This window comes from Bos javanicus, chromosome 4 (assembly GCF_032452875.1).
Source record: "Bos javanicus breed banteng chromosome 4, ARS-OSU_banteng_1.0, whole genome shotgun sequence".
Classification (NCBI taxonomy): domain Eukaryota; kingdom Metazoa; phylum Chordata; class Mammalia; order Artiodactyla; family Bovidae; genus Bos; species Bos javanicus.
The window spans coordinates 116,580,210-116,604,302 of NC_083871.1; the positions used below are offsets into that span (position 1 = coordinate 116,580,210).

Sequence of the window (24,093 nt, forward strand, 5' to 3'; positions counted from 1 at the left end):
GGACTGAATGTGCATCTCTTGTGCCTTCTGCATTGGCATGTGGATTCTTTATCACTGTATCACCTGAGAAGTCATGCACACACACACACACACACACACACACACGTGTATTCTGTTTTTCTGGAGAACTCAAAGTTACCTTGGCTTTCACTTTTATACATAAGGAATTTCACATGTTGCATTTCCTTACGGCGGAAATTCACCTCGTCAAAGTTAAACTTCTAGTAATAAGTCACAAGACAGGAACACTGATAAAATGACACGATGGATCTGTTCTTCTGTTGTAAATATTACCTGGTGTCAAATGTGAAACTGAACATTATGCCCAAAGCCTCAACTTAAGTCAAAGCTGCTTTAGTCGAAGCAGTCTCTGATGCCAGCAATACATAAATTAAGGATGGAGAAGAAGGATGGACAAAACAATGGCTCTGAGGTAGCAGGTTTGGAGAGAGCCTATTGGAGTTAAATAATGTCCATGGGTCCACACATAGCAAAATACTGTCCATGGGGTGTGGGTGCCTCGGAGCACGGCAGATCCTGTCTGCTGAAAACTAACAGAAATACTATCACCCTAGTATTTTCACCAAACTATGAGATAATATGCTCTTCTCACAGGTTAGGGGAAAAAAAACACCTGGAAATATGACTGCAAAAACTGGAGAGATGGCCCAGCACTTACTGATAAATACAGAACCACAACTGCATCCCATGTTCATAAATGCAGCAGAGAAAAAAAACATTTTGAAGGTGAGGGTGAGGAGAGGGGTTCTGATGTCAGCGCCATCTTCAGATATTTCTAATCTAATTTTCTCAGAATATCTAATATCCCAAAATATTATGACAGTTGCGCCTCCTCCATTTCAAGCATTCCCCCCCATATTCTTGGTTTCTTTCTTTCTCCCAGACTCTGCTTTATCTGTCTTCATTCTTTTTTTTTTTCTTCAGTGTTGCTTAAGTCAAAGGCTAGATGAGTCACAAAGACTGAACCGTCACTGCTGAACATTCAGAGTTGCTTTACTTTTATTCCATACCATGTCTCTTCTTTATGCCTGCTTTTAGCCCTGTCTTTTCTGTAGGCCTTTCTGCCAGAGGCTAGGCAGGAATAGAGAACGCAGGTGTGCCAAGCAAGTAGTTTTGGCTGTTACTGTTGGTTGAGTGTTAGGAAAAACATTGTCTTCTAGCAGAATTATTTATCTATTAATTTAACATTTAATCCATATTATCCCACTTTCCATTTTCAGAGATAATTTAAAGGAAGCTAGGAAAATGATAGGTTAAAAAATTTTGTCCTATACCTATGAATACATTTAACCAAGGAGGTGGTAGACTTGTACCCTGAAACCTGTCAGACATTAATGAAAGAAATTGAAGAAGACACAAATTAATAGGAATGTGTTCTGTGTGCATGGGTTGGAAGAATTAACGTGGTTAAAATGTCCATACCACCCAAAGCAATCTACAGATGCAATGTAATCCCTGTCAAAGTTCCTATGGCATTTTCCACAGAAACTGAGCAATCCTAACATTTGTATGGAATCAAAGAAGGCCAGCCCTAAATAACCAAAGCAATCTTAAGAAAGAAGAACAAATCTGGAGACATCATAACCCCTGACTTTATTACAAAGCTCTAGTAGTCCAAACAGTATGGTATTGGCAGAAAAACAGACATAGATCAATGAAACAGAGTGGAGAGCTCTGTCTAAGAAGTTTTGCTGGGAAAATCGGATGCTCATACACGAAAGAATGAAACTGGGCCAGTATTTTACACCATACACAAAAATTAACTCACCGTGCATTCAAGATGTGAATGTGAGACCTGAAGCCGTAAAACTCCTAGAAGAAAACATAAACAACACGGGGCTTGGTAATAGGGTTTTTTTGGATTTGACCCCAAAACCAAAGGCAACAAAAGAAAAGTAGACACGTGGCAATTACGTCAAACGGAAGAGCCTCTTCACAGCAGAGCGACGGTCAGCAAAGAGAAAGGCAGACTGCCGGCGGGAGAAAACATTTGGAACTCACACTATCTGATAAAGGACTAACATCCAAAATATAGCGAGAAATCATACACCTTGATATCAAATAAACAAACAACCTGATTACAACATGGTGAGGACCTGAATAGATGTTTTTCCAAAGAGTACATTCGAATGGCCAACTACTCATCAGGGAGATCCAGATAAAACCACAGTGACATCACCTCATACTCGTTAGAATGGTTATTATAAAAAGAGAAAAAAGAGCACACGTTGGCCAGGATGTGGAGAAAAGAGAACCCTTGTGCAATGTTTGTGAGAAAAGCCCAAGAATACTGGAGTGGGTAGCCTGTCCCTTCTCCAGAGGATCTTCCCAACCCAGGAGTTGAACTGGGGTCTCCTGCATTACAGGCAGAATTTTTACCAACTGAACCACCAGGGAAGCCCAAGAATACTGGAGTGGGTAGCCTATCCTGTCTGCAGGAGATCTTCCCGACCCAGCGATCAAACTGGGGTCTCCTGCATTGCAGGCGGATTCTTTACCAACTGAGCTATGAGGGAAGCCCTATACTGGCGCAGCCACTATGAAAAAAAAAAAAAAAAGTATGGAGCTTCCTAAAAAAACTGATCTAGAAATTTCATTTCTGGGTATTTGTCACAAGGAAACAAAAACACTAACTTCAAAAGACATATGCACAGTCATGTCCAGTGAAGCATTATTTCCAGTAGCCAAGATACGGGAACAACATGTGTCCACTGATGGACAGGATGGACTATCATGCCGGTGTGCCCAGTCACCCAGTCGTGTCCAACTCTTTGTGACCCTGTGGACTGTAGCCCACCAGGCTCCTCTTGTCTGTGGAATTTTCCAGGCAACAATACTGGAGTGGGTTGCCATTTCCTTCTCCAGGGGATCTTTCCCACCCAGGAATCAAACCCCGGTCTCTGGCACTGGCAGGCATCTCTTTACCACTGCTCCACCTGGGCAGCCTCCCCTCAACCATAAAGAGTGAAATCCTGCTATTTGTAATGACACAGACGGACCTTGAGGCCATTATGCTAATTGAAATAAGTCAGACGTAGAAAAACAAGCCTTGCATGTTGTCACTTATATGTGGAATCTGAAAAACAAAGCAAAATGAAGACCAAGCTCACAGTGTTCGTCACTTAGTCGTACCTGACTCTTTGTGACCCCGTGGACTGTAGCCCACCAGGCTCCTCTGCCCATGGGCTTCTCCAGGCAAGAACACTGGAGTGGGTTGCCGTTTCCTTCTCATAGCTCATAGATACAGAAAATTGGTTACAAGGGCAGAAGTGCAAAGAGGAATGGGTGAAGGCGGTCAGAAAGGGCAAGCTTCCAGTTATGGAGCAAGTGTTGAGAAAGCCCTCGCAGGGGCGACTCACTGGTCTAGGGGTATGATTCTTGCTTTGGGTGTGAGAGGGTCCCGGGTTCAAATACCAGACAAGCCCAGGGTATCCTTCGGGCTTCCCCTGTGGCTCAGCTGGTAAAGAATCCACCCGCAATGCAGGAGACCTGGGTTCGATCCTAGGGCTCGGAAGATCCCCTGGAGAAGGGAAAGGCTACTTACTCCAGTATTCTGGCCTGGAGAATTCCATGGACTGTATAGTCCATGGGGTCTCGAAGAGTCTGACACGACAGCAATGTTCACTTTTCCGGTTATGAAATGTCATGGGAATATGACGGATACATGGTAACTGTGGTTAATAGTACTGAATTGCATATTTGAAAGTTGCTAAGAGGCTAGATCTTAAAAAGTCCTTACCACAAGAAAAAAATTTAATTAGGTGTGGTGATGGATGCTAACTAAAACTCTTGTGATGATCATTTCACAGTGTTTACAAATATTGAATCACTACCTTGCACACCTGAAACTGACATAGTGTGATATGTCAGTTATACCTCCATTAAAAAATATTTCTGTCTCGTTTTCTTAATTTTCTTTCCATACTCCAACATGGGATGGAATGGGAAAAGCCAGGTTTTGAGGGAGCAGTTTTGGTGGGAAAGAGAGGGAAGAAGATTCTGAAGGTATTAATGCCACTTCAAATAAAGAGGAGAAAGAACCATCTTAATGTCGCTTACAAACAGAACTTTAGACTGGCAGTAATTTTGTGCACATTAAGCTGGGTTTAGTGTAAAGGTCAAGAGTACAAGGATGATCTGTGCCCACGTTCATTTTTAGAGAAAAGCTGTCGTTAAGAATCCTAACATAGGAGAGAGCTTCTTAAACCTAAAAAAAAGTGTTATGCCTGCCACTTTCAGGCAAATCCTAATCCAGGTTCCTTTAAACTCTGCTTTTCAATTCAGCTTTGTTTCACCTATTTCTTCCACTTATCTTTTACGACAAATCATTAGTTACAAGTCTTTTTAACCTGTAAACCAACTGCTTGTATGTGCTTGTATATGCCTACTATATGTATGTGTGTGTATATATATAATGCTTATATATAATGTTTCATATATGCAGGCATTGTGAGTAATTTGCATATGATTACGGTAGCAATTGCTCATAATTTTCCGAGTGTGCGTTGAAATCCAGGCTCTTGTTCATTCTTACATGCTATTTTTTATGAATATAAAGAAATGGAAAGGTTTCTCAAATCCCTCCCAGCTTCGCATCCCACCCACCCCTCACCCCCCAGGCGAGGACGTGTACACACACACACACACACACAACCAGTGAGTTCAAGCCTGATGCGCTCATGTCGGTTGAAACAGCTCCAGTCCAGTTTCTGCGGTGGCCTGCTCCTCGGTGGAGGAGGGAAGCCGCGGCGCTGGGAACATCCCCGGTGCTCTTCCTGGCGGCCTGGGTTGGCAGTATTTGAATTTGACCCCTCTTGGCGTGCGTGCTCTCGGGAGCGCGCGTCCCCGTGTGGTCCAGGGAGCTTAAGCCGCGCCTGGGAACTGTTACGGCCTCCCGGGAGCGGCCTGGGGTGGTGACCAGGGAACACCCGGCGCGATCAGCAGGCAACCCGCCGCTTGGGGTGAAGACTGGAGGGGTGGGGGTGGAGGGAGGTGGATCAGAGCTGCGGTGGGGGCTCAGGGGGCCAGGCAGACCCTTTGGCGCGAGGCTGGAGCGTGGGAAGCCGGCGGGATCAGATCCAGAAACAAAGGCGCCCGAGGGGCCACGGCAGGGGCGGAGGCCGGAGCTGGGGGAGACAGCGGAGCCTGGGAAGCCAGGTGAGCCGGCGCAGAGCCGGCCAGCGCCGCGAGTGCCGCCGCCCGGCGAGGTTCCCGGGGCCCTGGACCCGCCGCGGCGGCAGATTCGGACGCAGATCATCGCTGAAACCATGGAGACGCTCTGTGCGTCCCATGGTAACCCGAAACAACAATATTTATGAGCGCTCCGCTTCACGCGCCTCGCCTGAGCCACCGAAGTGCTAGGCGGCGCCCGGCTGTGCCCGGCCTCTCCCTTCCCTCTGGGGGGCGCAGCCGGGAGGTGGTCTCAGCCGATCTTGCGCTCACGCCGGGCGGCAGGCGGCGGTGCCTGTTTGTAAAAACCCAGCGAGCGTGCGCCGCGCACACTGGGCCCGCGGGGAGGGGGCGTGTACCCGGGAGGGGTGCTTCGGGAGGCTCCGGTTCTACCCAGAAGGTTCGGCTCGCTTAACCTTGCTGCGGCTTGAAGCATCCTGGTCCACCCGGGTTCAAGCAGCGCAGCCTTGTGTGGACGCGCGCGCGCGCACACACACAACACACACACACACACACACACACATACACAGATATACACACACAAGGGCCCGCCCGCACTGTGGTCGCCGCCGGCTCACCGGGGTCCCCGCCCTTAGGGACCAGTGCGGCGCCCGGCGCCCGGCCCCCGCCGAGGATCCCCCCCGCGGGCCGCGCCGCCCAGGGTCCCCGCGTGCGCCCCGCAAGTCGCGCCAGCCGCTGTCGCTGGCGAAGCTCGGCCGGCCGGCCCGCCGGACACGCAGGCTGTCGAGCTGGCCCCGCGCCTCGCAGCCTCTTTCCTCGCGCCCCCGCTCCCCGGGCCCGCCGGCTTTTGTTGAAAGCAGAAACACCCCCACACCCTCTTCTCCGTCTTTTTAATTTTTCTTTCCAAGCGGCGGCCGAAAAGTGTTGATTGCTATTGTGATCCAACCGGGAGTGGAGAGGGACAGGGTGGCGGAAGGGGGACGCCGAAGCGCTGCAAGAATTTTTTTTTTTCTTCCTTCAAAAGCCAACTCCACCCAGTCCTCGGCCAGTCCAATCTCTACTTTAATCATCAGCGAGACAATGGATTAAGTTACTCTTCTCCGGGCCAGAAGTCGGGTTCAGACTTGGGGCAAAATGAAGGAGAAGGCGATGATTAAGACGGCTAAAATGCAAGGGAACGTGATGGTGAGTGCTGGTGGGCGAGGCGCGCGTGGCCGGGAGGACCGGCACCGGGGGACCAGTGCTGGGGACGAGCGCGGCACCCCCGGGACTGACCGCGACCCTGTGCGCCACCGCCAGATCCCACCGGAACCCCCCAGCGGCGGCCGCCCGGGTGCGGTGGATCTGCCGCTTGTTTGCAAATTGCAACTTTACACGGCCCTGCGTCCTTGTGCTTTAGACAGGTGGCTCAGGGTCCAGGGCGAGGGCGGGCTGCGCGCGGTGGGGAAGGGGCAGCGGAGCAGCCCCCCGCCGGCCGCGCGTCAGTTCCAGCTCGCGGTGGACCCCCGGGGCCGTGTCGGGGTGGTGGTGGTGGCAGTGGGGGGACCCACAGAGAGCCGGATCGCCGAGGCCAGGGCAGGACCGCCGGGCCCGGATGCCCGCGCCGGCTTCGGGGCTGCGATCCCGGAGCCCGGGACCTGTTGGGGTCCGCGAAGCCTGTGGCTCACCCGGGGCCGGCGCCTGTCTCTCGGCTCCGGCCGCTGCCACCGCGGCTGCCAGCTGGGCGGGGCCCTGCTCCCGGGTGTGACAACGGTAACCCCCCCGCACCGCAAAAAAAAAAAAAAAAAAAAAAGGCTGACGGTGCCAGCGAGCATAATGATGGCACATCGCCCCCCGAGGAGGCCCGTGCGCCGCCGGGGACCTCAAGGCGGCCGGCCAGGGGGGCACCTGAGCCTTGACAACTTTACTAAGTTGAGGACCCCCCCACACACACACACCCGCTCGCCGCTGTCCCGCGTTCCCCGCCAACCCCCGACCGCTCCGGGCCCCGCGCCACCTTGGAGCCCCTGCCGTCTGCATCCCGGCCCCGGGCCGCAAGCCACGGGGGTCAGGGCGCCGGACCCTCCTGGCGAGGACCAGTAGGTTGCCATCTTGTTCTCTGGAAACTGTGTGTGAGCATGTTTATTTGGCTGATGTTTTAACCCTTTCCGGGTTGCCGGGGCTGCTCCGGAGGTGGGGCTCTGTTTCCACACGTGACTAGTCCGCGGGGTCCTTGGTGGTGAGGGAGGGGCCGGAGGCGGGGGTAGCTGTGAGACTTTGAAGGTACAGCTGGAAACGCAGAAATTCCTTCGGGTGCTGGGTTCCCCTTGGTTGGATCCCAGGGGTGCGGGGCGGGAGCAGGGCTGTGTATGGAAGGACCCAGTCACTGAACCGTTGCGAGGTCTTGCGTTCAACAAAAAGAGACAAGAAATGAACAATGTATTCGAATTGGACCAGAACCCAGTCGGCTTAACCACACCCACAGGGAGACACCTGTTGCCTGGCAGAGGACCGATCACCCTGCGTTTTGAACTGGACTTCCAGCCTGAGGAGCTCAGTAACTGTTTGAAGGGACTGTTTTGTAGACACCTCTCTCCCCCCGCCCACCCCCCACACACAGCAGACAACAAGCCCCTCATTCCTGAACCTTCATCAGCCTGGGTTTCTCCCCAGGCTTACGTAATTGTCTGTGAAAATACATCTGTGTCCCTCTTTTCCCCACTCCAGGTCTTGCCATTGCATAATTTCATGTATAAACAGGACAGAAACGTGTGTGGAGTACTGTTTCCCAGTTACGTTCCCACCCACACCCACAATTCCTCTCTTATTCGATGCCTTAATGTAAATGTAAAACTTGCACATTTAGGACCCCGGCGAGGGAGAAAATTCAGGTTCCTCCTGCTGATAATAATAATGATGATGCTTGATTGATAACTGTTGTCCAGTCAGTATTTCTTCCAGTAACATTGTAACCTTGTAACATAGCACCATCTTCATATATATGGCATATGTGGCACCTTCATTAAAAACTTTTAAGATCTTCCCTCCCACTCCCCTCTCTCTGCATTTACTTCAGAAACATAAAGAATGAGAACACTGATCTCACTTTCGCTCACACAGTGAACAGGGCTGTTCCCCAGGGTGCCTACCGAACACCCTCCTCTGTGTCTGCTTTTCATAAGGGCCGTCAGAGCAGGTCGAACTGAGTCTAGATAAGCCTACAGCCACTGGTTGTATTTTCAGACTCATCTGGTTGTTGGCCTAAGAGGAAAATGAGACAGAGACTCGCTCAACTTTTCCACCTTCTGTCAATTCCTGAATTGATAATTATGACTCTGCAGCTGGGTTTGTGCCTTTTCTGAAATGTCACATTCCAGCTAAATCCAGGCAGCTTTACTCGAGTGATCATGCCGCACTTAAATCGTTGTTTTGAGACTTCCTGAGCCCTAATTTTTCATCAGTTGTTTGTGGAAGACTCTGGGTAATCACAGCCTCTCCTGGATTCGATGACTGGCAAATTCTTCGCTCGCAGCTTGATTGGGATTCAGGTGATACTTTACATTCCCGATGAGGACAGGATGATTTATTCCGTCACTGACAGTTGAGTGGCCGCACACGTGACTGCTGTGGAAGGGGTACAGCGAGCTGAATGGTGCCCTGTTTGTGCAGCAAGATACACTCAGGGACAGGGACACAGACTGCGTCGCCGGGCCGGGCACTCAGAGCTGTCTGGACCCACGTCTGAGGTGTGATGTGTAAAAGGGAGGCACTTGGTCCTGCCAGGGTGATGGGCGAAGGGCTACGTGGTCTGGACCCATGGTCTCTTGCTCCCAAGAACCGTGACAGTAGCACCTGACTTGCCTTTGCTGTGCTGTAATCCTTAATTGAAAATCTATTTTCATAAAATCTTGGTGAACGTTTTATTCCTTACATGTCGCTCTAGAAGTTTATTGCCGTGACAGCTGATTAAGGGAAGGCAAACTCCCTGGATGCCCTCTAGTCTCGTTTTGGCATAATAAATGAATAAAAGAAAGAACACGGGTGGAATGGCTCACAACTTCTAGCTTCATTCTTGAGGAGAGTCTTTTTCATAAACTGTATTTCTAATATTGTGAGAACGAAGCCACGTTTCATCTGTAACTTAACACCCTTGAAAGGGATCGAAAGTTTTCCACTCAGAAGAGAAATTAGGCTTTCAAATCACTGTCTTTTCAGATAATCTACATTTGAAAATTTGTATGGGGTGGGGGGATGACTTGCATTTTTTTTTCAACCCAGTCTTGCTGTATGACTCTGTTGATATCCTACTTCTTTAACCATGGTTTAAATTAAATGGGCTGTTTGAGGAAGGCAGATCCTCTGGCAGGAGCTCTAGGGTCAGTGGAAAATTTGATTAGCCAGAGGAGATTACTTCATACTCAGTTGCCCTGCTCTGTCTCTGTGAGCTTTTCCCAGACATTGAGTTGCTTCCTGGAGACAGAGTAAAGGTTGGTTAAAGAAAAAAAAAAAATCAAAGTCCCAGGGACTGCCCGATGCCCTGGGTGACAGAATGCCCCTCCCTTGGTGTGCGTTGGTGCCCTGCAGATGGGGGGTGATGAGGTTGGCCACACCCTTGGTGACCAGAGCTGTGTCAGGGGAGGTTCAGAAGACAGATGGGGAGGGTCAGAGGTCTGCAAGCCGCAGGGATGCCCGAGAATCTCGTGGTTGAACCGTGCTGCTTTTGAATGAAAGTTGCAGCCTGGGGATTCGTTTCTTATGTATGGAAACGGATGTTCTTCCTGTGGCCACTGATTGTGGGCTCTGGTCACTGACCAAATGCATCTGTGATGTCGTGGGCCTCTGCTCTTTTCCGATCTTCCCATTCCTGTGTTGGACGGAAACCTGGAGTAGAATTGCCCGCAGTGAGAGCTGTATTTGGGCCATGTGGATACCTCACTGATTCAGGCCTTCCAGTGTTGATGTCTGTGCATAATAAGCCACGGTGAGCAGAGGAAAGGCTTTGAGGTTTACAGATGAGTTACGGGAACGTGTATGGGACACAGACTCCCTGCTGTCTGCCCTCCTGGGGAACAGGGACACACACTCATGAGATGACTTTTAGGGGCGCATCCTCTAGGGATACAGTATCTTTCCTCTATCTGAGGGTGATTAGAAACACTGCTGCTTTCTTACTGCTATTGGCATCCTGGCGACAAAAGCCGTGGTGTTGGTTCCGAAGGTGAGCTTGGTGGCTTGTATACTGGGAGGAATTTACCTTCTTGAAATGGGTTCCAAAACTGTTTCAGAGGTCCCCAGGGTTTGGAGAGTTATCTTTATGCATCCCAGGGGTGTGGTATCTACACAGGGATTTCCCTACTTCGTACTACTTGTTCAGGGTCCGTTCCCAAAGTCATCAACCCCATCACCAGACTCCTTTTGAAATGCTGGTTATCCCATCTATGCAGAAAAAAAACACAAAAAAACAGAAAATATGAGGCAGGTACCATTTCACACACACCTCTTACAGGGTTTACAGGATTGGGAAAGGATTTAGACACTAACTTCCAATACAAGATACACACAGGAGCTAAGGTTTCTAGGAAAAAGTTCCTAAACCTGGAAAGGGACGTTCAGCTCTGGATGCTTCATAAAATGTCTTGAGTAGAGCTGTGGAGCACGCACAGGGCTGTCTTCACCTGATGGACTGCTGGGTCTTCACGTTGGGACGTGTAAGATACCCAAGCTGGCCTTTTCCTCCGCTTGGATGATTACCTTCCCTTCTCTGATCTCTCCTGGCCCCTAATTCTGTTACTACAAACTTGCTCATCTTTTGAGTTTTGAATTCCCGTTATTATTTCCTGGCTTCCCTGGTAGCTCAGACGGTAAAGCACCTGTCTGCAATGCAGAAGACCTGGGTTCAGTCCCTGGGTCGGGAAGATCTCCTGGAGAAGGAAATGGCAGTCCACTCCAGTGCTCTTGCCTGGAAAATCCCATGAATGGAGGAGCCTGGTAGGCTACAGTCCATGGGGTCACAAAGAGTCGGACACGACTGAGCGACTTCACTTTCACTATTATTTCCTAGAGGTGTGGTGCGTTTCCAAAACTGTATCTTCACTCACCCGTGAGCAGGTGGTAGACACAGGAGCCCCCAGGGGTTTGGTGAACAGACAGGTGTTCACTTCCGCACCCAGCGTGGACAGCTTTTATGAGAAAGGTCCGTGGTCTTGGCTGTACTTTTCTTTTCTTTGAAGAACATCTTCATGTTCTAATGCGTCAGATAACAGGAGAGAGAATTCCATTTGTAACGTAACTTCCACTTAACAACTACAATGAGTTTGAAGTTCATGCGCGCTTTGTGATTACCATATGTGTTTTTCCCCCAACCCCAAGCACCATTAGGCAGCTCTGTGGCACCAGCTGGGTGTCCTGTAATTCAGCTCAGTTGCAACCCCATCTGTCTGGAGAAACCCCTGGTCCCACAGGTGAAGGGCTTCTGCCAGATCTGCTAAGCTCAGAAGTTCTGGGGGACCCCTCCTCGGATTCCATGAATTCAGTAGGACGGCTCACAGACTCAGGAAATCAGTTTTCTTACCGGATGACCAGTGTATGACAAATGCTATTAACATACAAACAAAGAGTCCTGTGAAGAGATACCCCCGGGCTGGGTCTGGAAGGGTCCCAAACACAGGGCCTTCTGTCCCTGGGGAGTTTGGGGTGCTGCCACCCCAGATAGGTCCTGGCTCAGCAGCCCAGAAGCCACCCACACCGTGTCCCACGGGGCTTACATTGAGGTTCCGTCACACAGGCAGCGTTGATGAGACCATTAGCCATCGACCGCTGGTTCAGTCTCCAGCTTCCCTCCCCTCCCTGGAGATCAGAGAATGGCAGATCCGAGCTTCCACCCTCTAATCCAGGCGGGGCCTCCTGGAGACCAGCCCCATCCTTAGGGGATTCCCTAGGGTTGCCTCATTTACAGGAACTCAGCTGTCCTTTAAAGGGGCGTGTCATGAATTACAAGATAAGGGAATGGCACCCCACTTCAGTATTCTTGCCTGGAGACTCCCATGGATAGAGGAGCTGGTGGGCTACAGTCCAGGGGCGGGTAACAAAGAGTCGGACACGACTGAACGACGCGGCACATCTCCTTTTAGGGCTTCCCAGGTGGCACGTGTGATAAAGCACCTGCCTGCCAGTGCAGGAGACACAAGAGACTTGGGTTTGATCCTTGGGTTTAGAAGATCCGCTGGAGGAGGGCATGGTGACCCACTGCAGTGTTCTTGCCTGGAAAATCCGATGGACAGAGGAGCTGGTGGGCTACAGCCCACAGGGTCACAAAGAGTCGGACACGAGTGAAGTGACTTGGCGCACACACACACGTTTCCCTTTGAAGCTCCAAAGTGATTTCAGGTGCAGAGGACACACGGCTGAATACGGCAACAGGAGGCGCCCCATCGTTCTGCTCCGGCCGGACGTTCCAAGGCTCTGGGCGCTGTGAACGATGGCTGCAGTTATAAATCCGTGTGTTTGTCCTAACTCACATCACAGTTCAGGAACTACTGCCCCTGTCCTCTTTTTTTTCTGGAGAGGTAAATAAACTGACCCCAGGTTGTTGTTGTCTTTTCCCTTCATTACTTTAAAACAAATTTAACGAGAAGGAGACTATGTGACCTCCCTTGGTGCTGGGAGCCCGTTCTATCGGATTAACAGGCCCGCAGCTTAGAGCTCAAGGAAGAACACGTCCCGGACCCCGCGGGACACACGCAGACAGCGAGCTGAGAGGTCGGGGTTGGACAGAACGGGCCGGAACACCCGTGGTCCCTGTGGCTCCGGTGAGGCTGGGGAGAGGTTCCATTCGAGATGTGGAAGGTCTGGAACGCGTGGGGCGGGGAGTCTCAGCAGTGACGGGACGACGCCGTCAGCAGGGAGGTGACCCTTGAGCAGGCAGGTCGAGAACGGTGGGGTGAGGGCAGAGGTTCCCAGGCTTGCTGCCTGTTCACATCCCCGGAGGAAACTGAGGAACTGCTGACGGCACTCCAGGCTGGTCACGCCACACCCCCAGCACACACACACGTGTCCTATACACACACATGCATACACACACCCTATATAGACATACACATCCTATACACACACATGTACACACACACCCTATGTACACATACACGTCCTATACACACATGTACACACAAACCCTGTATACATACACACACCCATGTACACACACATGCATACACAACTTGTACACACAGACACATGCATACCCTATGTACACGCTCACAACATACACACACATGCATACACATACACCAATACCCACACACCAAGCCCTCCAACACATATACACATCATGTGTATACACACTCAACACACACATACACACAGGTGCATACACTCCCCAATACCCACACAAGCTCACACCTCAGCACACACATACACACCCAACAGACGCAAGCACACCCTGTCCAACACATGTGTACACATACACACACATGATGCACACACACCCCAATCACACATTCCCTGACACAGGCAGCACGTGTACACAAATGTGCACGCAGTTGAGCACGCAGTATTCTGATCTAGTCACTCTGCGTAGCAGCCTGGGCATTACTATGCAGTCCAGACGGAGAGCACTGCTTTCGGAGTGAGTTTATGAATACGCCGTGTCCTAAGAGCCTAAGGAAATCATGCCCCCGTTTATAAGATGCCATCACAGTTCATGGAAAGGCACAGCCTGGTTTCCTAGGCGGTAGAGGAGGCAGAGTGTCTGGAAAGACAGGAAGAGAGCCCAGAATAAGGAGGGAGAGGAGGAGAGGGACGCGGGGACAGCTGCGTGCAGGGCGTCTCAGGATGGGCTGACGGGGACACGGGAGTGTCCACGGGAAAGTCCACTGACCTCTCTTTTTTTTTTTATTCCATGCCCAGAGGTGAGCAACCCTTTTGACTGTAAGATAGTCTTGTTATTTGTGATCCACCTGAAAATTTATTCTAAACCCATGGAGCCAGCAGAGCAAGGAGGGTCAAAGAGAGGACGTAGAAATTCCGGGATTTGCCATCAGCTTCTGAGTGGCCTCTGGACCACTGGACCGTCTTTCGTCCTGCGTAAGATCAGGGAACTTGAAAAGCTGACTATGCCTGAAGTCCCTTTCAGCTCCCTCCCTAGCCAGGGTGGCCTGTCTCTTGAGTACCAACCTCAGGAACCTGCCGGAAAAGTAACCTTCATGCCAGAATTAATATTTTGTTGGTACATAATCCCCTCTGCACTGACTTCTGTGGCATCTCCAGCTCACCAGCCAGCCTCGTAGCATCACTGTTTATAGGCTGAGAAAATAGATGGCCTCGATTTATCCTTTTAGTAAGTCACAAAGTCAAGGGCAATCATCACCCAAGCCTTGATGACTCAGGCAGAACCGCGTGTGTGTGCCCGCGCGCAGAGGTCTCTGCCCACACACGTGTGAGGCGCGCACCTCCCAGATGGAAGTGCTTGCACGGCCGTTGAGCAGCGTGCAGGCTTGCTGGATGCGGGCTCCGTGGGCACAGTCACCTCGGGAGCTTGCCTTTCTTCCCTGTGGAGGGAGCGTCACCCCGCTGTGATCACCCCGCTGTGATCACGGTGCCGAGGGTGCTCTGGTTTCCAGGCTGGTGTTACTCATCGGTGACAAATAGAAAGGAACTGCTGGCCCGAGTCCAGCCCCGAGACCTGGTGGCCGACGTGCCAGCTGTGACTGGGTCTTGCTGTGGGGGAGAAACTGGGGCTGATGGCTTTTCTCCTTGATAATGGTATTTGAAAAATAAGACTTTCCTCTTTTTCCCCCAGCCCTGGTAGGTACCAAATAGTTTTGCTTCAGGTAGTTCTTGTTTTGTGATTTGGGCTGTTGGGGGTTTTGTTGTTGTTGCTCGGGCTGTTTGTTTATTTTGGAAATGACGCCCTGGTCAGTCCCATCATCGGCAGGTACGGTCTCCCATTGCATGACTTTTCTCTTTCTGTGATTTCGGTTGTATGCAGACAATGTAGAGTAAAACCTCTTACTGGGAGCCCAGCTGTGAACTTGCGTCAGCGCAGCGGTCCCAGCCTTTTTGGCACCAGGGGCCAGTTTCATGGAAGACAGCTTTTCCAGGGACGCGGAGGAGGGGGTGGTTTCGGGATGATTCAAGCACAGACGTTTAATGCGCACTTTATTTCTCTTATTATTCCATCAGCTCCACCTCACATCAGCAGGCGTCAGATCCCAGAGGCTGGGGACCCCTGAAGACTAACAGTCCCGTATGATTCCCACGCTTGAGGCTGAAAAGGGACAAGTAGGGTCCGTCCTTGACTCCATGTACCTTAGGCCAGTTTTCTATACCTTCTCAGTCTGCCTTTTTGGAAAATGAGAGTTAATGCTCTTCAAGTCAAAATTCCCTTTTTCTTACAAAAGGGTTCAATTAAGGGACTAGACTCTGTATCCTCAGGCAAAAAAAAAAGAATTAACACATTTTCCAAAAAGTGTAATTATTTATAAAAGAAAACCAAACTTTTCTGCTTAAACACTCGTTTCCAGATATTTCTGTGTCTCAGGCCGAACCCAGTCCTGATAAACTTTCCCTCAGAGGATTTTTGTGCCGTCCTTCTTCCTGTGACGGTAAATTGTGCATGTATTTTTCATATCCTCACTCTTTTTCATTTCAAACCTAATTATACGAATAGCTTACAGTTTGCTTAGCACCTTTAGAGGCTGTAGAGTAATTGCATGCACTCGTCTATTATATGAGAACACCCATTGTGTGGACAGGACAAATAGCTTTTTTTTTTTTTTTTTTAATGGCCGGAACTGCTGAGATCGGTAGAGATGACTGAGCAGCTCTGCACTCCCTGGCCAGGGTCTTTGTAGCCCGCCACGCGTTCTTGTGGGCTTCCCCAGTGGCTCAGATGTTAAAGAATCGGCTGTAATGCAGGAGACCCAGGTTCGATCCCTGGGTTGGGAAGATCCCCTGGAGAAGGGAATGGGTACCCACTCCAGTATTCTGGCCCGGAGAATCCCACGGACAGAGGAGCAACCCATGGGGTCATGAAGAGTTGAACGCGGTGGAGCAACTAACACTTTCACTTTTCATGTATTCTTGCAGAAACTCTTTTCTCCCTAATATAAAGCCTGCATGTTGGGAGGGCACCTAGAAACCGTCTGGAATGAGATTTCTTCTGAAGCTCTGTCCCTGTGGGATTTCTAGCCTTTTCTGGAACTCGTGGAGGGACTCAGCTCCAGCTGTCCCTAACAAGTTCAAGCAAGATGTTTCTTCTGTTCACGGGAAACCTACCTTCAGGGAAGTTCACACAGTCCCAGCTCAGAGCCTCTGAACTGGGAAAGCTGGTCTAATCTTTGCTTTCAGCAACAGTCTGACCTCTCTCCAGACAGCTGTCTCGTGTCTTCTTTGTGGTCTCTTCCAGGAAAAACACCTCCATGCCCTTCCTTTTATTTATATGTGATCAGAGCGACTAGAAATTTAACCGTTAGGGACTCCTTGTTTCCATCCATCCATTGCTACCTTATTTCCGTTTCTCAGCTTCCCCAAGTCTCTTCCTGTTTAGCTGTTACTGTTGATTTTACACCTGTTTAAAACGAGCTTACAGAACTATGATTACATTCAGGTGTGTACAGCACAGGCTGTCTTTTCAGAATGAAGCATCATCTCTATTTTATTTAAATATATGGTGGTGGTTTAGTTGCTAAGTCAAGTCTGACTCTTGCCACCCGTGAACTGTAGCCCGCCAGGCTGCTCTGTCCACGGGATTCTCTAGGCAAGAATACTGGAGTGGGTTACCATTTCCTTCTCCAGGAGATCTTCCTGACCCAGGAATTGAACCTGGGTCTCCTGCATTGCAGGCAGATTCTTTACCTACTGAGCTACAAGCCTCATTTAAATATACATATATATTTAATTTTTACAGTGTTGTGTTGGCTTCTGCCATACAACAACACAAATCAACCACAATAATACATACACCCCCTGGCTCCTGAGCCTCCTTCCCTTCCCCCACCCCTCCAGGTCGTCGCGGAGGACCACCTTCTCAACCAGCTGTCTGTCTTCCACCTGAGAGGGCATACATGTTGGTGCTACTTTCTCCGCAGAATGAGGCATCACCTTTTACAAAAAATCTCCAGGGAGGAGAAGGCACAGACGTTTGGACAGAAAGCCGTGACCTTCACAAACTGGCTTGGAGGGTTGCTTACAGAAAAGAGAGAAGCGATCTTTCATGACAATAATGAGCCTCTTGCAAAGCAAGGGTTATCTCCGTCTAGCTGATGGGAGGCAGTACCTCCTCAAATCTCTCGCTCGCTGCTTGAGGAATATGAAGCAGTTTACCGTCATCTGCAAAGAAGACACTCCAACAATGTAGAAGTCTAACCTTTCTGTTCCCTTGAGAAGCATACTAGATGCTGGCGAGAGGTTATCTGCCTCCGGACCTCCTAGTAAGGGAGGGAAGAATGTAACCAGGGGAGGCAGATTAAAATCACAGTGAGAAAGCACCCAACGAAAGGCGAACATTTATTAAAGATTTATAACTGTACCTTTTGGCATAAATGGGGGACACTGGAAACCCGATACACAGGTGGTGGTGGGGGGAAGAATCTGAAAATGTGCCTGTGATTTTGCATTAGCTGCACGTGGATGATACACGTGTGTGCACACGCCCTGTGTCTCCCGGACTTGCTCCCAGGCCTGTGCGCGTAGAAATGCCCGCAGGTGTGCACCCAGGGACAGGTGCAGGGATGCTGATGGCCGGAAAGCTTGTGCTAACCTCGAACTGGAAACCGCTCAAATCCCCATCACCAGCAGGACACGGGATTCCCTCAGTATTTGGTCCAGTGGAGCACCAGACGGGGCAGAAGTGAGGGACACACTCGAAAGCACAGAAACTTTCTCAAGCACGCGGCTGAGCGAAAGAAGCCGGACGTGAGAGAATACACGCATACTGTGTGGTTATGTTTATATGAGATTCAAAGTAGGTGAAGCTAAAATGCCCCATGAGGCTATGCTGACATGGAACCCCTGGTGGGTGGGATAATGTTTTTAGAAAAATTAAGGGAATTCTGACCACACAGTACAAATCACAGAACCATTACCTGTGGTCGGCGGGGGAAGGGTTATAGCTGGGAGGCATTCGGGGGACTTCTGTAATTCTATTTATTGTCGCTGGCTGTGCTGGGTCTTCACTGCTACGCACCAGCTTTCTCTAGTTGCGGCAAGCGGGACTCCTCTCTGTTGCGGTGCGTGGGCTTCTTTGTCGTGGAGCGCGGGCTCTAGGGAGTGCAGGCTCAGTATTTGTGGCTCCTGGGCTTAGTTGCTCCACTGCATGTAGGATCTTCCCTGCCGGGGGATCGAACCTGTGTCCCTTGCACTGGCAGGTGGATTCTTTACCACTGAGCCACCAAGGAAGATCTCGGGGGACTTTTAAAGTGTGTGAGTCTCCTGCTTGAGCAGAGTTTACACAGGCTGCTTCACAGTTATTCCTTCTGCGTCTGCACACTGAGGCTGGGCACGTTCTGTACCTGTGCTGCATTCTGCAAGGCGTATAGGCAGGTCTTCCGACGTCTTTGCATCAACTGGGTGAGTGGACGGTCCACATATGGTGGGCATAGACCCCTTTTTTTTTCCCAGTGGAGGCAAACCAACCATAGCCCTTAGACGTCAAGGGACCACGATGTTCAGCGTTCCCTCGCCTGTGAGATGAGTCCCACATGTGAAGGTAACAACCAGGGCTGCCCTGCGGGAACCACGAGGGAATGACAGAATCCAGCTGTGTGGAGAGACAGGGTGGGTCTGGAACCACGAGAAAGAGGGAATGTGGAGGCCCACAGCTGGAGGATAAGAAGGCAGGGGTGCTAGAGAATAGAATGGATCCATCAGGAGAGCTTAGACAGGCTGGGAAATACCAACAGAGCCTTTGGGGACCACTGACACTTGGGGGGGCATATCCTCAGTTGTGGGCACCAGAGGCATCTTCCAAAAAGAGCAGTGCCCATGGGCAGACACCGTGAGAAAACCCAGGTGATGAGAACCACGCTTCCTTCTACTAGAACCCAATGTCTCGCCTGACTTCTTACATAAGTATAAGTTATCTGTGCAGGTGTGATCAGATATTGTTGTTAAGTTGCTCAGTCGTGTCTGACTCTTTGCGACCCCATAGACTGTAGCCTGCCAGGCATGTCTGTCCACAGAATTCTCCAAGCAAGAATACTGGAGTGGGTTGCCATTTCCTTCCAGGGGATCTTCCTAACCCAGAAACCATGTCTCCTGCATTGCAGGCGAGTTCTTTACTGCTGAGCCACCAGGGACACCCCATGATCAGATCTTGGGCTTTGCTGATTTGCTTTTTTTTTAATTAAAAAAAAATTATTGGAGTATTGTTGTGTTAGTTTCTGCTGTACATCAAAGTGAATCAGCTATACGTATACATATATCCCCTCTTTTTTGGATTTCCTTTCCATTTCGGTCACCACAGACCACTGAGTAGACCCTGTGCTGTACAGTAGGTTCTGATTAGTTATCTATTTAATGCATGGTATCAATAGAGTATATAGGGCTTTGCTAAGTCATACCTGCATTTCACTAGGATATCCTCACTCTAGAAAGTGGTTTCTGCATCTTGAATAGTGGGCTTTATGAGATCTTGCTGCTGATTCATTATTAAGGAAGAGAGAGAGACACTGGGCTTCCACGAATGTTCAGAATTATAGCCACCCACAAGGTCAGAGGTAAATGAGAAGTGTCCTCTCCTGCCAATTCCCCTGGACTGGATTTATATCCTCCTTCGAGATGGTGACCTGCCATCTCTGCTTTGCCCATGGTAGTCACGTACCTAGCTTGAGGACGCTGAGCCCCGCACCTCGGATAGGACTGTTGCCCCAGCCTTGCCAGCCCACCGCCATCTCTGCCTGGCAGAAGGAATTCTTTGACACTAAAGACAGTCAGGTGTTGGCTGACCAAGAAAGGGAATGGGTCTCCTCTTACCTCCCTTTGGTTTGTTGGCTCACTTGTTTTGTTTTCTCCTAAATTGTTTTTCTCTGAAACTATAAGTTTGGGTTCATAAGCCTACTGAAGAGGCAAATGACCAAAGAGTTGCTGGTTTCTGGAAAAAAAAGAGGAGGCTGAGTTGATCAGCTTGGCAAGTACCATTTTTTAATGTGAAAGTGAAAGTTGCTCAGTCATGTCTGACTCTTTGTGACCCCGTGGACCATACAGTCCATGGAGTTCTCCAGGCCAGAATACTGGAGTGGGTAGCCTTTCCCTTCTCCAGGGGATCTTCCCAACCCAGGGATCGAACCCAGGTCTCCCTCATTGCAGGTGGATTCATTATCAGCTGAGCCACCAGGGAAGCCCAAGAAGGCTGGAATGGGTAGCCTATCCCTGCTCCAGGGGACCTTCCTGACCTAGGGATCGAACCGAGGCCTCCTGCATTGCAGGCAGGTTCTTTACCTACTGAGCTATCAGAGAAGCCCCTTTGACTCACTTGAAAAACTGACTCTCTGTGAATGAAAAATGTTGCCTGCCAGATTAGCAAACAAAGGATGCTGTGCTCGTTAAGCCATCAGCCCGGCCAGAAGGTGAGCCCTGAGGGGTCTTAGGGTGGAGAGAAACTGCCAAGCCCTCAGCCACTGCAACCCCCCACCCCCAACCCCCGCCCCCAACATCCTGTGCACCCTGGGGGGACTCAGGGTGGGAAAAAGTGGATACTGGCCCCAGAGAGCTGGATTAGACTTCAGTGAGCTCACACTCTTGAATCTTTCTATACAAAGAAAAATGCTTAATTCATTAACCTAAGATTTCTGGTTTGCTTTAACTAACAGCTCTCTTTCGATGTTCAGACTACCTGGTTTTTGTTGCAGCAACCCTTATATACCTTGTATCTTTTCTTACCTCTCAGGAGCAGCCCCTCAGAGCTATCCTGGGCTTGAAGTCTTCAGAAAGTACGCCAAATAAAACAGAATTCTCAGTTTTTAGATTGTGCTTCCCGCGCACCACCCCCCCCCCGCCCCCCCGCCAATCGACCTTGCTTCGGGTCTTGGATTTGGACTATCGCTTAAGTTCTCCAGGAACCTTGCAAGTAGCTGCTTTGCAAAACACAACAGTTTAACCTAATTTGATCTCTCAGCTGCTGCTCTGCTCCCGAGAAATGTGTTATTCTCCAAGTGCTCGAGCAGTAATTAAAACCAAGGGTGTTGAAGTCATCAGCACGCACTGATTCCGCTGAGGGGGTGTGTACGTGTGTTTATGTGCGAGTGTGTGCACAGGCAGGCCCGTGTGCTCACATACATGCAAATACTTAGGAGGCTGAGCTTTGCATCCTTCGTATTATGATGCTTTAAAACCATCATTATAATCTGAAATGCATGCAGGGATTAGCTGATGTAGACTCTCAGTTTGATTTCTGAAGAGGAACCAGTCATCACTGCTGTTGACTTGAGGAAAAACAAAAAAGCTTAGAAGGTGGGAGGTTAAGTTTTATTCAGGTACTTGGTGAGGACTGTGGCTGGGAGACAGGCTGTCCGTAGTCTGGGGAAACTGTTTTGAAGAGGAAGGGGAGTGTTGTAGCCATGCGTTCTGGGAAACAAACTCACTCAGAAGGACAATGCAGATAGTGGAGTGCAGTTTATTACACCGGCGGGCCCAAGGCAGAGTCTCCTCTTAGCCAAGGACCCCGACCAACGTTTGTGAAAATCTTTTATATCCCGTGAGTACATGTCCAAACCCACCACTCCAAATTCCTTGAGACTTACATAAACCAAGGAAAATACAATCCCAATAACCCCTTCGGTCACGTGCTATGTGCTCAAACAGTTAAACTACTGGCCAATAATCAATAAGCTCAAGGTTACACTCCGATGGGTATGGAAAATTTTATGGCCTGTCCGGAGGGGGTCTTATCCTTCTGTTGTCGTTTCCGTAGGCACTAAACACAGAGTTCAGAGTCCACTGGAAAGGTGGCCGAGCGTGACCAGCATGAACAGGCCTAAGATGGGTCCAGGCCCTATGAATTCCCTCTTCAGGAGAGGGCAGGTTATACATGATTTTTGGTAGGAAATACATGCCATCAAGCTTACATCTGGGTAAGAGATGGCTGCTAGTCACAGAGATCTCAGGTTAATGATTTTAGTGCTATGCAGTATGCGGGAAGATGCAGGACCGGGGTCACTGGAATTCTTCCTGGAAAGAGGCGTTCCTTCACTAGGGGCCTGCTGGCTCAGCCCCAGTGCCTTAGCCGGTTTTCCTCCTGAGTTCCTCTCTGGGTGAGCTTTCGTCAGCCCTGGAAGGAGTTGGGACTTAGCCCTATGGAGCTAGGTGCTGAACTGGGTGCTCCTTGATCTTTGTTCGCGCTGCGTGGAAGGTCATCCTGGAGACGATTCTCGGAGCGTGGGGCCTGGACCAGCTTTCGCTGGGAGCTTTCAAAATGGAAGCGCTTCTGCTCACCCAGACCTAACCAAATGGAAACTCTGAGGATGGGTTTGGCATCTGTACTATTTTTTTCTCCTGTGTCCTGATTTTATTGTTTTGCAGCAGAAATCCCAACATAGAATATAATTGCAAATATTCGACTGTGCAAAAGAGAATATTACCCAAGTACACACGGGAGACGTGATTTTCTTAAACTCTTATACACAGGTCAGTCCTACAAGCACTTGGAGTCTAGGTCCTGCGATTCTGGTGGATGCTAAAATTTAGTTCTAAGCCCAGTTCTTTCTGAGGGGTGGGGGTGAAGGGCCATTTATTTTATTTTTAAATGTCCATGCTGTCATAGATCAGTACTTTTATGAGGCAATCACAATGAAATAATTTTCTAGATTCATATATAAAGTGCAAACCCAGGGTTTGTAGTTTTATATCCAGAGATCTAAAATTACCCTGTCAAATTGCCATAAATCTTTCCAACTGGCAGGCTCTCAATTTCTGTTCTTAGCTCTTAGAGAACCTGTGATAAGAGGCTGCCCAGGGGCGCTTACTCACAGACCATGCTCAGAATAGCCATCCCCTGGTGGACCTTGGAAAGCCTTCCTCACCGATGGGCAGCATTGCCTGTTATCTGTCCAAATGCCTGGTGGGAAATAAAATTAAAAACAAAAAATCTCCCAGCCCGGAACATCTCGCCCCAAAGTCCAGAGAGAAAGAAGCCAGTTTTGTCATGGCACCAGTGTGAAATAGCACCAGAGAAAAGGCTGAAACCTCCCTCTTCTGTGTCGCTGCCGCTGCTGCTAAGTCGCTTCGGCCGTGTCCGACTCTGTGCGACCCCACAGCCAGCTAAGTGGGGCGAAAAGGCTCGTGTCACGTGGTTTTGCCCTGTGCAGTCTGGTGACATCTCTGGCTCTTCTCTTCCCAGGAGACCAGGAGGTGGGCCTTTATCTTTCTTGATGATTACTTTTTAGAAATGGCTCCTGGGGGGCCTGGAGGAAACCTGGAGTTATGAGACTAGCCAGATGCTTAGAAAACTGTGCAAAAGATTTACAAACAAAATTTGACAGAAGTTCTGGGGAAAAAAAAATGGGGGTTGGGGGTTGGGAGGAATGTCTCTTCCTTATTTTCAACGGAGAGAGTTAAGCTCCTTATTCCCGGTGGTAAGAACCATCCTGCCGACGCAGGAGACAGAAGAGATGTAGGTTCTAGCCCTGGGTTGGGAAGATCCCCTAGAGGAAGAAATGGCAAACCATTCTTGCCTGGAAAATCCCGCGGACAGAGGAGCCTGGCGGGCTACAGTTCAAAGGGTCGCAGAGAGTCGGACACAACTGAAGTGACTTAGCACTCACTTATACTCCTAAAATCTGAAGGTGTCATGTCTTATTATTTTTCTTTTTAATAGCATGCTTTATGGTAGCTAGCAGATCTGTGAGTTATGAATCCCAAGTAACTTTATTTTCTTAGTGTAACTATTTCATTTTAAAATGGGGGACTGACAGGGGTAGAATTAGGATAAAAGGATGAATTTCGTTTTCTGAGTTTTGCCTTTAAGAAAGA

The 24,093-nt window shown here is 49.7% G+C and overlaps 1 protein-coding gene across 2 annotated transcripts in view; it reads left to right on the top strand.

Moving 5' to 3' along the window:
- DPP6 (dipeptidyl peptidase like 6) overlaps positions 1-24,093 on the top strand; it is a 1,068,014-nt gene that overhangs the window by 104,512 nt on the left and 939,409 nt on the right. Inside the window, exons 1-2 of one of the 2 annotated variants that reach the window (XM_061415287.1) lie at positions 5,573-5,590; positions 6,176-6,336. The exons of the other annotated variant lie outside the window; for it this stretch is intronic. Coding sequence (XP_061271271.1) covers positions 6,286-6,336 — 51 coding nt within the window. The 5' untranslated portion in view covers positions 5,573-5,590; positions 6,176-6,285. Of the gene's footprint in view, positions 1-5,572; positions 5,591-6,175; positions 6,337-24,093 lie in introns of those variants that run through there. 2 annotated transcript variants of the gene reach the window in all.